This window comes from Aquila chrysaetos, chromosome 4 (genome assembly GCF_900496995.4).
Source record: "Aquila chrysaetos chrysaetos chromosome 4, bAquChr1.4, whole genome shotgun sequence".
Lineage (NCBI taxonomy): Eukaryota > Metazoa > Chordata > Aves > Accipitriformes > Accipitridae > Aquila > Aquila chrysaetos.
Genome location: NC_044007.1, coordinates 14,501,094 through 14,516,589, shown reverse-complemented (window position 1 = coordinate 14,516,589; position 15,496 = coordinate 14,501,094). Strand labels below are relative to the sequence as shown.

Here is a 15,496-nt window from a genome sequence, read left to right as displayed (position 1 = left end):
CTGTCAAGCCAGGTTTCTGGGGGTATTCTTGAGCGATGCTGACCCTGCTCACCTTTATGGATTGCCCTGGCCCGTTTTGCAGATTTATCCCCTGCCCATCCTCTTCTAGCAATCAACAGTGCACGCAAAGTGCTCTCTTAGAAAGAGTTTTGAAACTCATGAAGTGACCACAAAAGGAGTGCTGGGAGTTGGTTGAGTGCTGAGGAAGGCACTCACTCCAAGGTACCGTCACCTTCCTCACTCAGCTTTTATTGTGGCAAAGGTAACTCTGGGGGTTTCACACTGATTTGATGGGGAAGCTGGAAATAAAATAAAACTGAGGGATGTCCGTGAGATTTATCTTTACCAGTGGACATGCTTTGTGCATGCTCCTAACCAGGAGATTTCATTTTCCTCTGGATTTCACAGAAACAATTTGACTAGATAGTGTTAGGAATATTGATGAAAGTACTAGCAGAATTAACACAGAGCTGTTTTGGGGTTCACCTTAGCAAGTGGATACGATCTGTACATTTTGAAGGTTTATGTAATGCTGGCTTCCTCTAAGAAGGGAGCTTGAAATGAGAATTCCCAGTACAGAATTGGGGCTATAAACCGTAAAACAGCAGGAGTGGTATTCTCTTTTTCCCACCCATCTCACTGAATTCTAGGTAAGCAATTACAAAAAAAAAAGGTATTTTCCTATCTCTTAGTACAGTAAATTCATTTCACCATACTATGCTCCCTTTGTTTTGTATCTCATCAGCAGTACCAAAATGTTACTTGACACTAATTGGCATCCTTCTTGGCAGAACCAGCAGAAAGACTCTCGACTGAACAGGAGTGGGGAATAAAACATTTTCCTGCCCTAAAGGCAATTTTTTGCTAGCAGTGTTGTTTGATATCCACAATATGGAATAAAATAAAGCTTGCTCTACTATTCTTATGAAGTATTTATTACCTTACTTAATGCAATAGAAAGTAATAGAAATAGTTGCATCAAGCTGCCAATCTCAGTAGTAATTTTCCAGCCACAACTGAATTGTGCAATTTGTTTTTACGGATACTGACTTTCATTTCAATTACTCAGAGAAGCTCTACTCTGCAGCTGAGGTACTGTATTCAAAACAGCTTCCTGACACATTTATCTTCACTTTGATTGGTCAGAAACAAACCAGGTTTCACACAGGAAACAAGCACTGATGCTAATTTTAAAAAGGAAAAGAGCAGTTTAAGAGGAATTGTATAAATGCTGTAAAAATATCAAAAGTTTCAGTTTAAAAATAACCTTCCTGAGCTCTTTGGGCACATGTGACTGTACATATTTCCCCTGCCATACACGAAAATGACGAAATGTGTTTAAGTGCTGAATTGCTTCCTTCCAAAATCCCACTGGTGCATAAAAATCGAACCCACAAACCACCATTTTCACAAATGGGAGCCAGATGTCCTTTCCTATGGACTGTTGCCCCCAGGTACTACCGAATAAAAAAAGTATAGGTAGCAGAGTATTATGCAGTGTACATTTCTTGAAGGCTTGTGTTGGCAGTGTAATTGCCACTAGTTACTCTGCATTTGTGAACACTGATGGTCTTCGCCAGAATATAGGAATAAAGATTGTGCGAATAATTATAAAAACAGTGATGCGCATTCAGTAAGGGCAGGGACAAAAGGTGCGCAGAAGACATTTCTCAGCTGTAGAAAAGCCCCTTTCTAGTACAGTGAGGTATATAGAGCTTTGCAATATTAACAGAAGATTTTCCTCCAGGAGACTGGATCTTTCCTAGTTCTTCATATGGAAATGGTGAGACAGATTAGCTACTGTGGTCAAAATTCATGTGCAGCACAAGAAGTAAGTTCTCTGCCAGTTCCAGGGTAGATCAGACCAAAGCAAGGATGGGCTGGGGGCAGGCAGAGGACAGTGTGAGCATCCACACATAGTCACAGCCCTTGCTCAGTCTGGAAAACAGAGATGCTGAGATGTCCAAGCAGGAAAGAGGGTATCCACAGAGCTCTTTCTGGCATCATTTTTTGGCTCATACTTGCTTACGGCACTTGCTGCTGCACTTACCCTGCACCTGCAGCCCCAGCAGCAGAGCACCACTGACATGACAGGCTAAGTCCTCCTGTCCTCCTCCGAGGACTTGTTGGGTACAGAAGCTTGGGGGATGGAGAAACATCTGTCTGCCTTGCAGAAAGGTTTAAGGACTGCAATCTCAAATGATAAATACTTTGCATTTTAAAATTTCTTTAATACTGTGAAGAGGAACCTATGCCTTCTTAGGATAGCACCTGCACTTTGCAAGATGAATATTTGCATTTCCTCTGTGGCAGCGACCAAACCATAGCACATTTAGAAATACTTTTCAATGTGTTGTGGAGTGTAAACACGTAGCGATTGCCCTGCACCGCAGACAATACAGCATGTGCCACTCTCCCGGTTGAGCCTGCGAGAAATGTGGCTCTGAGCAGCGGTGCTTGCCTTCCCTTGCCAGATCACATTCTCTCTCTGTTGCCGTTGTTACTTTCCAAGCTGCTGCTTACCTTTGAGTGGATGTGCTTGGCGTTATTTCCTCTCTGACATCCCTCCAGCACCTTCCCCAGGCAGTGACCACAGCACGGTTCAGCACAAAGCTGTTTGCACGGCTGTCTGCTCTGCTCCGGGGGGTGGGAGGCAGATTCCCAGCCTCAGACCAGCAGAGGAACACACGGGTGATGGGTTCTGGAAAGGCCATAGACTTTGCTTTCCTGAATGAGCGAGGGGTGGAAAAATCTCTTTTGGAGATGACTGGCTAGCAGGTATCTTCCTTTGAAACATTTTATCGGTGCTAGGATTTTATAATGATAGTAAATATGTGGTAAGATGTCCTAGGCGTGATATAAGTGTCTTCTGCCCCGACGCCCCTTTAGAATACCTTTTGGCTTTAAAAAGTTTTATTGAGTTAATTGCACTTGGCCAGACCTGCTACGTTCAAGGCAGGCATATGTTCTGCTGGCTTAGCAGAGAAGCAGGTGCTTACCACCTCTCAAGAGTTAATCTCAAGAGTTAATCTTTTATCAGCAAAACTCCACTGTGCAAATTACTTTCAGAGATGAAAACAAACATTTTGTAGTGACTTAGTGAGAACAGTAAATGTTGACATATGCTATCTCCCTGTCTCAGCAGAAAAGTCTTAAAACGTGTATTTAATTTTCCCTATTCTTTGCAAGGACTCTGTACCTTTATACAGTAAAATTTCCTTTAACAAGACGATCAGTGCGTTTAGTTTTAAGCATCAAGATACATGGTGCAGTTGAAGTTTGTTATAATTGTGGAAATAGTTTAAATATCTCACAAAGTGTTATTTCTTTTGCTTTTTTTGAAAAGCTTTTCCTCTCATCTAAAATTTCTGTAAACTGTGAAGTATGTGTTGTTACATTTACTTTTGATGTCCAATGGCTTATGATTAGCTGACATTTCTTACTTTGTAAGCGAAAACTTGCCATGTATGTGAAATATACCCTTCTTCCTTAATTTGAGATTTCTCTTTGGAACCCCTTTTCTTGGAAATTCCAATGGCAGGTAGCAATTTATAAGTGCCATTGAACTATCCCATAAATCCTTGACATAAATGGTCATAGAATTTCTCCTCCAAAATTAACACACAGATTTTTTATATCATTTTTCTAGTTGATCTAACACCTGGATCACATCAGCTGTTGGATATATCCAAGCATTCATTGTGTATACTTCATGCTAAAAATTATAAAACATCACATTTTTACAGATGGTGCCTTGATTTATCTCAGTAAAACACAAGCCTTCAGTTAGTCTTTGAAGTCCTGCAACACAACTTTGTTTTTATTATAAGCCCGGTTCCCCCTGCGACGATGCCATGCAGAGGCACTCAGTTGTTTATTTGTGTGGCAGTTCTTCCCCAGCAATTCCCATACATAGGGACAGTAACCTCACCCACAGAAATTCAGCTGCTTATCCTAAATCTGGAGACCACTATGCGTATTTTTCATGATTTTGCCCTGGTAGGAAAGTCAGAGAATAAGAACTTTGTATGTAACCATATAATCTTCCAGCTTCCTATTCTATTGGCTTCTCGTTGTGCTCTTCGTGCAGTTGTCTTTATCTCAAGCAGGAATGGGTTTAGTTTTTGAAAGAGCCACACGCCGTATGCATTATGTAAATAACATATGAAGACTTCTTTTCATATTAACTACCGAATTCTATTTCTCTGACAGAGAATGGGTTTCAGTTTTTAACAGCTGCACCAGAAAAAAAGATACCCAGATGGGCTTTTTCATCTTCTTGCCTTGCCACAGACTGTACTTTCCATACTTTATTTGGAAGCAAAGAAAAGCAGTTGGCTCTGTTCTGTAAACTTGCTAAATTAAAGACGATAAATCCTCATATACAAACTGAAAAGACTACTGAAATGTGTGTGATTCAACACTGGCTTTTCATGCTAGAGTAAGTCGCGTGCATTTGAAAATAGACTGCAAATAGATGGCAAACCTACTGGAAAGACAAAATGTATACAGAAACACTTATCTGCGTACCTATTTTAAGGCAGCTGAAATAAAATCTTAATGCACTGAGCAGAACATACCACTTTAGTAAGAGCAGGATACTCTGTATTTCAGTTCCCATGGAACTCTTGACAGTTGTCTATTGTAATCCTGATGCTTTAAAGGCAGTATAAAAGTTGTCTAGACTTTTTTTGCACTATGCAAATATACCACAGTCCCTTGAAACAGCTCGGAAGACATGGTTCTCTAATGATATCACAGCTTTTTTTCTGGACCTACTTACAGGTCCAGGACCTACTTACTTCTGGACAGCTTACTGGCTTCACCTTTAGCTAGGATGAGCTGGAACACCTCTCCGGATTTTGTATTTCAGGGCCAGGATCTGCCTTGCAGTTTTATACAAGAGGGTTGGCGGAAGCTAGAGGAGTTCAAGCTTAGATCCGTTGTCCATTCAAAGTGAATTCTTTGTAATCCAAATGAGAAAAAAATACTATTTAGTACAGCTGCACTGCTAGGAGTTTAACGTGCCTGTTGAGTACATTCACAGGTGGACTTATCTACAGTCTACGTAGCATATATGCATTCATAAAAGGTGGAAATGCAAGTGTTGTGCTTATACGGTGCAGGGAATCCAAGACCCAAGGCCCTGTGCTCCCTGAACATCTGCAGTCTCTCTTCCTTGATTTGAGGGAGCTCCAAGCAGGTGGAATTCATCAATGTGTAAAAGGAAACTAATCTGAATAGGTGCCATTATTAAAATGCACTTGCAGATGCCAGATTAGCTCTGGAAAAACAGGAAGGCTTTGAGAGGAGCGGGAAAAGCATTGTCCGACGCAGAATAAAGTGCCGGTTATTCTCCTCCAGCCACACGTGTGTCGGTGCAAGGCAGGAGCGGGAGAGGGACGGGGCGGGAGCGGCGGGGCCGTGGGGCTGCAGCGGCGGCTTGGGGCTGCAGCGGCGGCGCGGCCCACAGCGCAGCAGCCGCGCCGGGCAGCCTTCTCCCGGCTGGCGGGCTCGCCCTCGCCCTGCGAAAGCCCGAGTGGGCACACACGCTGCCGCCGCTTTTCTGGCAAGGGACCGAAACGGAGCTGGCAAAAGGCCCGAGGCGCAGAGGAGACGGGCTCAGCGCGCTGTGCGCCATCCGCGGGCAGAGGCGATCTTTTTAAGGAACCGTTATTTTGCCGTGTTGATTCGTTTCCTTCCCTTTCAAACACCGGTTCTGCTTGGGAGAGGGGAGCGAGGAAGGAAAAGGACAGGGGGCTGGAGCCAGACCCTTCCCCGGGCACGCTTTGGGAGCTGGCGGGGGCAGCTCGGGCCGGGGCCTCCTTCAGAAAAACCAGCAGCCCCCCGTCAGTCCCTGCGGCCCGCCAGCGTGCACCTCGTCGTCCTGCGTGCGTCAGCTCTTCTGGGGCAGCGTCCTGCCGCTTCAGAGGTCAAAACCGATACGGTCGCCGGCCACTTGCTATGTGAAGGCGCAGACTATTGCAGCCAGTAAAAGTGAAGGTCCAGAATGATCTCCTGCAGCTTCGAAACTGGGTTTAACGTCATTTTAATAGAGGAAGCTACCTCAGCAAAAAGATCAAGCGTACTTGCGAATAGACCGGGGCTGCTGCCTCGTGCAGCGAAAAGCTTGGATATGTGTTGTGCACCACTGGAAAGAGTTCGGTGCTGCTTTTGTCTTTGAGTGAGGAAAGACGTGATGTATCAGCGCTGAAAACTTCATAAACTCTGCTAATGCTTTTCTAACCTTTTCCTCTTAACGCCAGCGCAAGCACACGCTCACACAAACAAACAAGCGCACACTTCAACATGTCCTCTGCTCTCCTGAGGAAAGCTGCTCATCCGGCTCCTCGGGGAACTTTGATCTCTTTCCCACCGCTCCCTCAACGCGGAGCCGCCGCTCCCCGGCTCCAGCCGCAGGCTCACTTGGTGACAGCGTCGCCTTTCTGGGGACGTGCAGAGCAGCTGGAGTGCATCACTGGATGTGGCCTACTGGGAACTGCAGCTTTCGGCTGGTAGAAAGCATTAATCACCGCGGTGGAGATGTACACAGATTATCAGTGCTAAAAATCAGGGGCAATTGAAGAGGTGGGAGGGATTTGGGGGAAAAACCAGTTATGAAAATGGCCTGATTTTTGAGGCATGAGTCACACCATTTATTAAAATAGGCTTTTGTACTTTCTAAAGCCTCCTCAGTTCTATGAAATCAATGTCAAGCTAATATTTCCATCTCTGCTGTGCATCAGCCTCCTTGCAAAACAAGAAAAGGCTGTTTGAGCCCCGTGCAGATCCCAGGTTTGTATGTCAGAATCAGAAGCTGAAAGAAGATTTGCATAGACGTTGCAATTTATATTTTATGTATCTGGACAGAAACCGTGAAGCAGCCAGGCACAAGAAGCACCAAACCCGCAACATTAGGTCCTCCCGATCAGAGAAATGCCAGAATAAACATTCTGATTTTTCTCTTCTTATCAGTAATGTAAATGGGAAATGACCAGCTAAAATCCTTGCTAATGAAGTTTGCAAACTCTAGGGATAGATGAGTCAGTAAACAAATAATAGAACTCTATTAATTAAATGGTCATTACCCCAGAAGAGGCGTGGTTTTGTATAACAAATGGTATAACTAGAAGGCAATACTTTTAGGAAATGCGAATACAGGCTCTGCTTTTGGGTGTGAAGCAACACTGTCTAGGGAAAGGAGGACGTACAGGGCACAAATTGTTCCCATCTTATGCTTTTTGTGCAGTACAGTTGTAGTAACTGTTACTATGAGCCTGAGATGTACAAAAAGGACAACAGGAAGTAAGAGGAGGGGAGTGAGGCTGTAACTGAGCACACGGTTCTGAGAGCTGGATTTTAGGAAGGATAAAGAAATTCTGAAGAGGACTCAAGGAAGGCTAAAAAAAAAGTTAGAATTTAAGGGGTGTTATTTATTCAGCTGATCAAAGATGTGTTTGAGAGTTGGCTTCATCGCTTCACAGACTTCTTTACAAAGATTTCTGACCAGATCTTATGTAACTTTTTGATAAAGGTGTGACAAAGTCCAGGGATTAGCAGCTAAAGTTAAATATTCAGCTGTGAGTTAAATCTTTATTGCCTGGCAGGGAAAGTAACTGAAGGCTTGAACAGCTCTTAAGGGGAAGGGTAAAATGGTCATTACAGGCTGCTTTAAAGTATGAGTAAACTATATTTTTGTAAGAGTAAAAGATAGTTTTTTAATTCTATTTCTGGGAGAAATTTTGTGGCCTGTGTATATGGGAGATTAGGCTGGTGGGTTGTGACCGTACCTCCAAAGTTTGACATCAGTGACTGTGAATTAATGTTGGTGCCTTTCCCTCCGGGACCATAAATGCTCTTGTGCACTTTTGTGATTTTGGAGGTTGCCAGTCACCATATTTTTACTTTACTCTCTTTGGTACATTTCTTTCTGTTTCATAAGGTGCACATCGTAACTTGAACATGTTGCCACATGAACACCGGTGAACTAAATTGGAACGAGAAACCCGTGAAGTCATCCCACCTTGCTCTTTACATCACCCTCATCATGTACAAATACAGGTCCAGATACTTGTCAGCCATGCCTGGACTTTTTAAGGCAAACTGAAAGGGGTGCCGGTTTGCTTTTCTGTGCTTCTTTATGAAGGGCAGTGAACTAATTCAGGAGTAGTTAAGACAACCCCTATCTGGAGGCAGCAACTTCCACGAGAGGGACACATACCTGGAGCAAGAGACTTGTCAGCTGCCACAAGTTTATCTGCTGCTGCCTCTGAGTCAACACTTCATGTTAGCTCGAGGTAACAACCTCTAAATTACCTTTAAAGAAATCCGTTCCAAGCAAGTCTGTGCAGTCCTGTCAGCATTCTGCAGTCAGATTGGAAAAGTTTTTCACTCCCACTTTTCTCTGCTGATTGCAGCAAAACACGGACTGTTAAAGCAGTGGAGCTGAGCACCCATGCCTGTGCCAGTACCTCTCACCCAGCATGTACTAAGCCTAACAAAAACAACCTTCTGTGCGTGCTCTGCATCTGGCATTCACGTACTTGTGATTTATGAAGGACGAGGGCATGTGTAATGACTCCTCCTGGTTAATGCTGAAAGTCAGCCACCGCACCTGAGGAGGGCTTCAGAGGCAGCCTGCACCAGTGTCTGCCTCCCCCTCCTCAACCTCTTCCTTCTGATCCACCGTCTGGAAATCCCTTTTTCCACATGGTTCCAGATACACTTATCCTTAGGCAGAGTCACAGCATGGACATTTCATCCCAAATCATGAATATGTCAGATGATTAAAAAAAAAAAAAAGCCCCATGGGGCACACCAATAATTTTGGTGCAATACTTCATTTGATGATGTATGTACAACGAGGCAGTCTTAACTAACTACTTCTGTTTGGTTTTTTAGCTTCCTCTTAAATATGCAAAAAGTTACATGGTGCTACAAACATGTTATTTGCTCAAACTGAGGATGCAGGCTGTTATTCTAACACTGTCACATGAAATGTGAACTGTCAGTAGAAATGAGGAATTAAACTATGAAAATCAATGAGCACTCCAGATTCTGTACTAGTGCTACTTGTCATAAGCATTCTGGCTACAAATCCTTTGTTGTGTAAATCATATACAAATATTCTACAACATACAGTCACTGGTCTTACCTTTTCCACTTGTATTCATTTATTGTATAAAAATTCACCCTTCCATGAACTAAAATAGTTACAGCAGGGATGAATTACTTCAGTATAAGACCTAAGCTTTGCTATTGTAAGTATATAAATATTACAATATTTTGGTCAAAACAAGTATTGTTATTCTAAAATATGTTCAGTATCTTGGCATAAAAATAAGTTTACATTATCTAGTTTCATGGTCAGTAATTATTGTAGAATTTCAGTGCTTTACGATGTCTGCAACACGAGTGTGTGTTGATCTCTGATTATCATAATTTCTGAAGACTGTCAGAGCACTTCAGTTAATGACACGAACAGAATAGTTTTAATTAAAAACTGTAGTGCCATAATATTTAACTTGAATCAGAAACCATACTGATATTTCTTATATTGCAAATGGTTGGCAACAGTAATTCTACTTCCAAGGGAGTATTTGTGGGGACCTCTTTCATTGAAGATTATGGACCTCTTGGAGCAAGTCCAGAGGAGGGCCACAAAGATGATCAGGGGGCTGGAGCCCCTCTCCTATGAAGACAGGCTGAGAGAGTTGGGGTTGTTCAGCCTGGAGAAGAGAAGGCTCCAGGGAGACTTTATAGCAGCCTTCCAGTATCTAAAGGGGGCCTACAAGAAGGCCAGAGAGGGACTTTTTACAAGGGCAGGTAGTGATAGGACCAGGGGTAATGGCTTTAAACTGAAAGAGGGTAGATTTAGATTAGATGTAAGGAAGCAGTTCTTTACTGTGAGGGTGGTGAGGCACTGGAACAGGTTGCCCAGGGAAGTTGTGGATGCCCCATCCCTGGGAGTGTTCAAGGCCAGGTTGGATGGGGCTTTGAGCAACCTGGTCTAGTGGAAGGGGGGCTGGAACTAGATGATCTTTAAGGTCCCTTCCAACCCAAACCATTCTATGATTCTATGAATCCCAGTAGCGTGCTCAATAAGCAGAGCTTATCTTTTTAAGTTTCAGGGAACTGTTTAAGATGTCGTAAAAAAAAAAAAAAAAAAAGGAATTTTTTTTTGTATTTACATCAGGTTATTCTAATAATGTGGTAGGATATTGCTAGGTATTGTAGCAATTTCTACTTCTACTTATTGTGTTAGTGATCTGAAAATGAGACTGGTAGCTGCAAACACCTACATACTAACTCTGCCTCTGATAGCAAATCCTTTTGTGGATGTAGGCAAGTCTCCAAATCTCTCCTCCTCTATTTCCGTTCTTCAAAAATAGTAATTGTTAGTAAGTGTTGTTTAATAGTATTGCATACTATATGTGTCCAAAATGAGGAGCACAGCAGCAGTGTGTGCCTGCAATAATTAACGTGTCAGAACACAGTAACGAATGGCTTGCAATGCTATATTTTACGTAGCAAAGCCATTTTGCTCATGGAGTATGCATGTGGCTGATTTGAGGAAACAACATGTTCAGCACCAAAATGAAGCAGAGAAAAGCCAAGTGGCACTGGCTTTTCTGAAGCTCTTCAACAGAACCAGGCAATCTAGGTAACAGGGGTCTTTTGTGTAGATGGTACTTGAAACGTCGCAGTTTGGCTGACTGGCATGACCCTTCTGCTTTATTCATGAAAAAGGTAGAGTTTCAAAACTCTAAGAAATGCCTTACAGCTTACGCCATGCTGTAGGACTCAGGCAGACGGTCTGCATGGCAGCTCGGGCACAAGCACGGGCAGTTCAGAAAGCTCCTGTGTTCTGACTATTCCTTGTGTCCCAAAGGCAAAAGTCCACTTGTACAGACAGTGTCCCCTCTCTGGCAGTGGCCCAAGCAGGCAAGAGACATTGTTCTTTGCAAGACAGACATATGGTCTGATCCCACATGGCAGTTTCTGTATCCGTATGGAGGGCTGTGCCCTGAGGATCATGTCTAGGACTGGCATCTTCTTTATTGTCTGCATGACTTGACATCCCTGGCATGAATATACTGGAGAAGGTGACGGGGCTTTTTCCTCCTTGATGCTATTCCTTCAGCTCACAAGCATCAGATGGCAGTTTATGTCTAAATACAGGCTTTTTTGCAAGGCTACCGTGTATGTGAGGTACTTCTGTAGGGCTCATGGAGAGCAGTCTGAGACACACAGAGGTATTAAGAAGGGATGAGAGCAAGAGAGAGTGTGCTGGGGATATGAGGACGAAGGGAAAGCAGGCCAGCAGGGCTCCAGGCTTTGGATCTGGTGTAGCACCTTGGGCTCTGCTGCTTTTGGACTCCACATGTTGGGCAGAGCAAAGAGCAAGGCAAAAGTTCATTGTCTGCAGTAGGAGGCTGAGGCCAACTGACTGAGTCATGTACTCAAAGACTTGACTGACCTCTGAGTGCATATCTATGTTGTTGTTTACACTTTACATATAAATACATATAATCCACCAGTTCTTATGATTCAATATTGGAAGACATGCAATTTGTAAACTAGGTAAATCCAGAATCTAGATCCTTTATGGAAAATGTCAACTGTGGGAAGTCATTTCTGTGGAACGTGATCGCGGGAGCTAGGTGAAGATGAAGAAAACACAGCCAAAACATCTGCTGCAGCTATTTAAGATGCTGCAGTACTAATACAGGGAGTATGCCAGAGGGCTTTCCTGCCACCAAGCCTTGAAGGAGTCACAGCACTTTTGGGACCTGGCACAGAGCTCCATCTAACTGCTGCATTTTTCATCGCTATTAAGATGCAGCATCAGTGGCAGCGAACACGCAGACGTTATGGTGATGCTGCAGTCTGCGGGTAGGCTCGGCTCTTTTGCTCTGACACCAGCAACCAGGGATTTGCTTTCAGTGTCAAAACAGGTTGTAATTAAGACTTCTGTTCATTATGTAAGAAATGATTTTTGGCAGGGTGCCTGTTCCCAAACCTTGCATATCCGTGCGAAGTGGGGGAAGGGGCCTGCAGGAAGTGTCTGGGACATGGTGTCTGTGGTGAACAAGGCAGAGGAAATACACAAGTCTTGATTCTTTGCTGCCCTGTAGCTCCAAACAAGGTAGTCAGTCAGAGCTCCCAGGGGCTACCCTAGACTGATGAATTTACAAAGAACTTGATGTAAGGAGCTAAGCCTGATTTGTAGTGACCAGCAGCAGCAAACGGCATACAGAGGAAGCATGCGTGGACGTGGAGATGGACCATTATGCAACCTGTCACGGAAAGATAAAATACTTCCATTTCCACTTTACAATAAGAAGTGCCTGTCATTAATCAAGGTAACGTAAAAGATTCCTCTCAGCAATGGACACTAAGGTTCCTACATTGTTATCGATGCTATAAAAGTGTGTATATTGAAGCTACCTGCATGAAGCTGACCGCCTTCCTCCTTTTTCTGAGTCTGCAGAGGGGAGGTGAGAGCTCACAGTGTTGCTTCCTTACACTAAGGTGTGCAGTGCATACACTGCAGGTAGGTATGCTCTGATTTCAGTCCTACAAGGCATAGACTTTCTATCCATTTCTTTTCCTAGTGTCCAACAAGCACCATTTTATGGACAGCAACTTGCTCTACCAGTGCAGAATGAATTTCCGCCGGCGGCGACGATTAATGGAGCTCCTCACTGAGAAATCTCGCTTGATGCCAGAAAGCCATGACAGCCCGTTTTGCCTGCGCAAGCAAAACCATGACAACAGAAAACACACCAGTTTTCTCTCAGGTGACTCATCAACTATACTGCTGTCTGTAGAGCAACTCCATGGGATGTTAAAAAATCCTTTTTGGACAAAGGTTTCCAGTATTTGTCTGAAAAAAAGCAGGGCTGCTTATCACGTGTGCCTGTTCGTAGGGATTGTCCATTCACTCTACCAAATCTTTAGCGACCTGGGGTGGTTTCGTATCTGTATCGATAGCATTTCAGATCCTGATCAAAATTCGGTGTCCATGAGCAAACAGGACTGGTTAAAATCCCCCAGGCCCAACGTAATTTGTCATATATTCTATGTGGAGTTTTCGAGAAGATTAAAAGTGAGGGGAAGGGGTCCTGCAGCGTTTGCTGTACAGCAGTATCTAGTAAGAACTGAAAGAATAAATGTGAAGTAAAACTGGAAAAACTTACTTCCCTACATTGAAATGCCTCTGAGAAGACACTGCAATGGGAGCAGTTCAGCCATCGTATTAGCTACAGCATTATACTCATGCAGTGACTCTTCTAACTGTGTAGAACACACGAACCCCTTCCCAGTGTTGTCAGCGAAAGCATGGCTTATTGCTATTGTTTTAAAGAAACCAGGGAAATGGGTTTAATAATTGATACCAGTTCCCTTTCTGTATTTTCTCTCTGTTTGCAGTGAGTCCCACCAAGGAGATAAAGATCGTGTCAGCAGTACGGAGGAGCAGCATGAGTAGCTGTGGCAGCAGCGGGTACTTCAGCAGTAGCCCAACGCTCAGCAGCAGTCCCCCTGTGCTCTGCAACCCTAAATCTGGTGAGTACCAGCATGGCTTACGATGCACAGGAGCCAGGGCACAAACATCTGTTTGGGGAGAAGGCAACAGGAATAATGCCTAGCATCGCATCTAAGTTTATCTTTTCAAGGGTACATTAAAAATTCACAGCGTCACAGGTTTTGTAGGCTAGTGGGGACTATTATCATCTTCTAGCCTGAAGTCCTGCTGAACACAAGCCAGACGTCTGCCTCCAATAGTCTCTGCATCAAGCCCGTAATTGTGGTTTGAGCTGCAGTTTATCTCGTAGGAGGACATGCAGTCAGAGGCCCAGATTTGCCTCTTCATTGCCAAGCTCTGAACCGATTCAAATCTCCTCCTAGAGACATTCCTTTGGTGCAAGTCAGAGGAGAGTTTAACTATCCAGTGGCTGGTTGAGTTGCTATGAAATAACACAACTCAGAAAACAGCAGCCTCTAAAAAAAGAGGCAGCATTGTTTCAGCCTGTCAGGGACCATTTCAACATTTTCATTTGTTTAGGTCTTACACTGGTCTGTTTAGGAAGGTAAAAGTAGTGTTGAAGCTTATTTTCCTTTTGAAAGGATTTCCTATCTCACACCGGAAGGTTAAACACACCCATTCTTCCACAGTTCACTTAAAATTGTTTCTTACTGTACATCTGAGAAGGGGAAAACAGACCAGGATGGATAGTGTTTCAGCCTCTCTGTTTCCCTCAGAAACAGCCCTGAATTTCAAAGCAGAGTCACTGCTGCCCTTTGTGCTCCTTATTATTTCAAACTTACCGGGTCTCTGCCAATGGTGTGGGGAGTGTTTTGCAATAGGGGAAGGCTTCAGAGGATATGTGTAAGCTTTGCTTTCAAAGGGATGCTGGCATTTGAAGTGATTACTAGAGAGTGCCTCAAGCTCTGTATGAATCCTGTTCAAAACATTGACAATTTACTCTGGAGATGAGTGAGCTAAAGTGCATTTCATTCCTGCTGTGCAGAGTGGCCACCAGAGACGCATAGTTATGGGGATATTTTCTTTCCGTTTAGCACATTTCCTTCCGTCTCCTTAGGCTCTGCTGGGAATTCAGTATGAGGCTCTAAATTAAAATAATTGGAAGGACTCAGTAGGATTGCATGCCCAGAAGCCATAACCCCCTATACCAGACTTGCTGTCCAGACTGGGGGAACGCTCTCAGTGCTGGTGGTCATTGCATCTTTGGAGTATGTTGCTGTGGGGCGTTCAGCACCACCTTCCAGTGTGTTTACCCCTATATGCAATGGCTGTGCCCCTATACGCAATGGGTTTGCCCCTATACGGAGAGTGCCACAGTGTCACATTTTGGCAGAATCTCTCTCACGTATACTTCCCAGAAACGGTCCGATAGATTTTGTATGGGGAGCTCTTTAGCCCCAGCTCATCATTAATTACATCCTGGAAAATTTGCTGGGACAGATAAAACAGCATTCATGCACTGTCCATAAATGTGTGTATTATCTGAACTATGCCGACTATTCCGTTCATTTATGGTTCTGATTATATATGAAGTGTCAACCCATGAGTAGTGAGAACAAGTTTATTTTAATGCAGCCGGTTACACAACACTGGAAGAAAAAGGATAGGCTGATGTTGCCCTTGCATAAATTCTTTATTTTTTTAGAAGAAATTCTCCCTTAGGACTAGTTTTCAAACTCTGAATAGCTTTAACAGGCTCATATTTGAAAGAAGACAGCAATGGGCTTATAAACAGACTTATTTTTAAGAATTATACAATTACCGGCAACGTAGGGTAATTTCTCCCATAGCGCAAGTACAGATCCACACGTCATCTCGCTTAGGTTAACATAAGGTTATCAGATGTAAATGTGAGGAATTCTTAATCCTCTGCTGGACTATAAAGTGATCTTTTTCACAAACAGTTTTCTGCTATCCAGACCCAGAGCATGTCGCTGAACTGTGTGC

General features: G+C 43.7%; 1 protein-coding gene across 3 annotated transcripts in view; it reads left to right on the top strand.

Moving 5' to 3' along the window:
• Positions 1-15,496, top strand: part of DEPTOR (DEP domain containing MTOR interacting protein) — a 78,165-nt gene that overhangs the window by 40,109 nt on the left and 22,560 nt on the right. For all 3 annotated transcript variants that reach the window (XM_030011630.2, XM_041123027.1, XM_041123026.1), the window contains 2 exons: positions 12,618-12,803; positions 13,435-13,569. In XM_030011630.2, the coding sequence (XP_029867490.1) occupies positions 12,618-12,803; positions 13,435-13,569 (321 nt within the window). The remainder of the gene's footprint in view (positions 1-12,617; positions 12,804-13,434; positions 13,570-15,496) is intronic.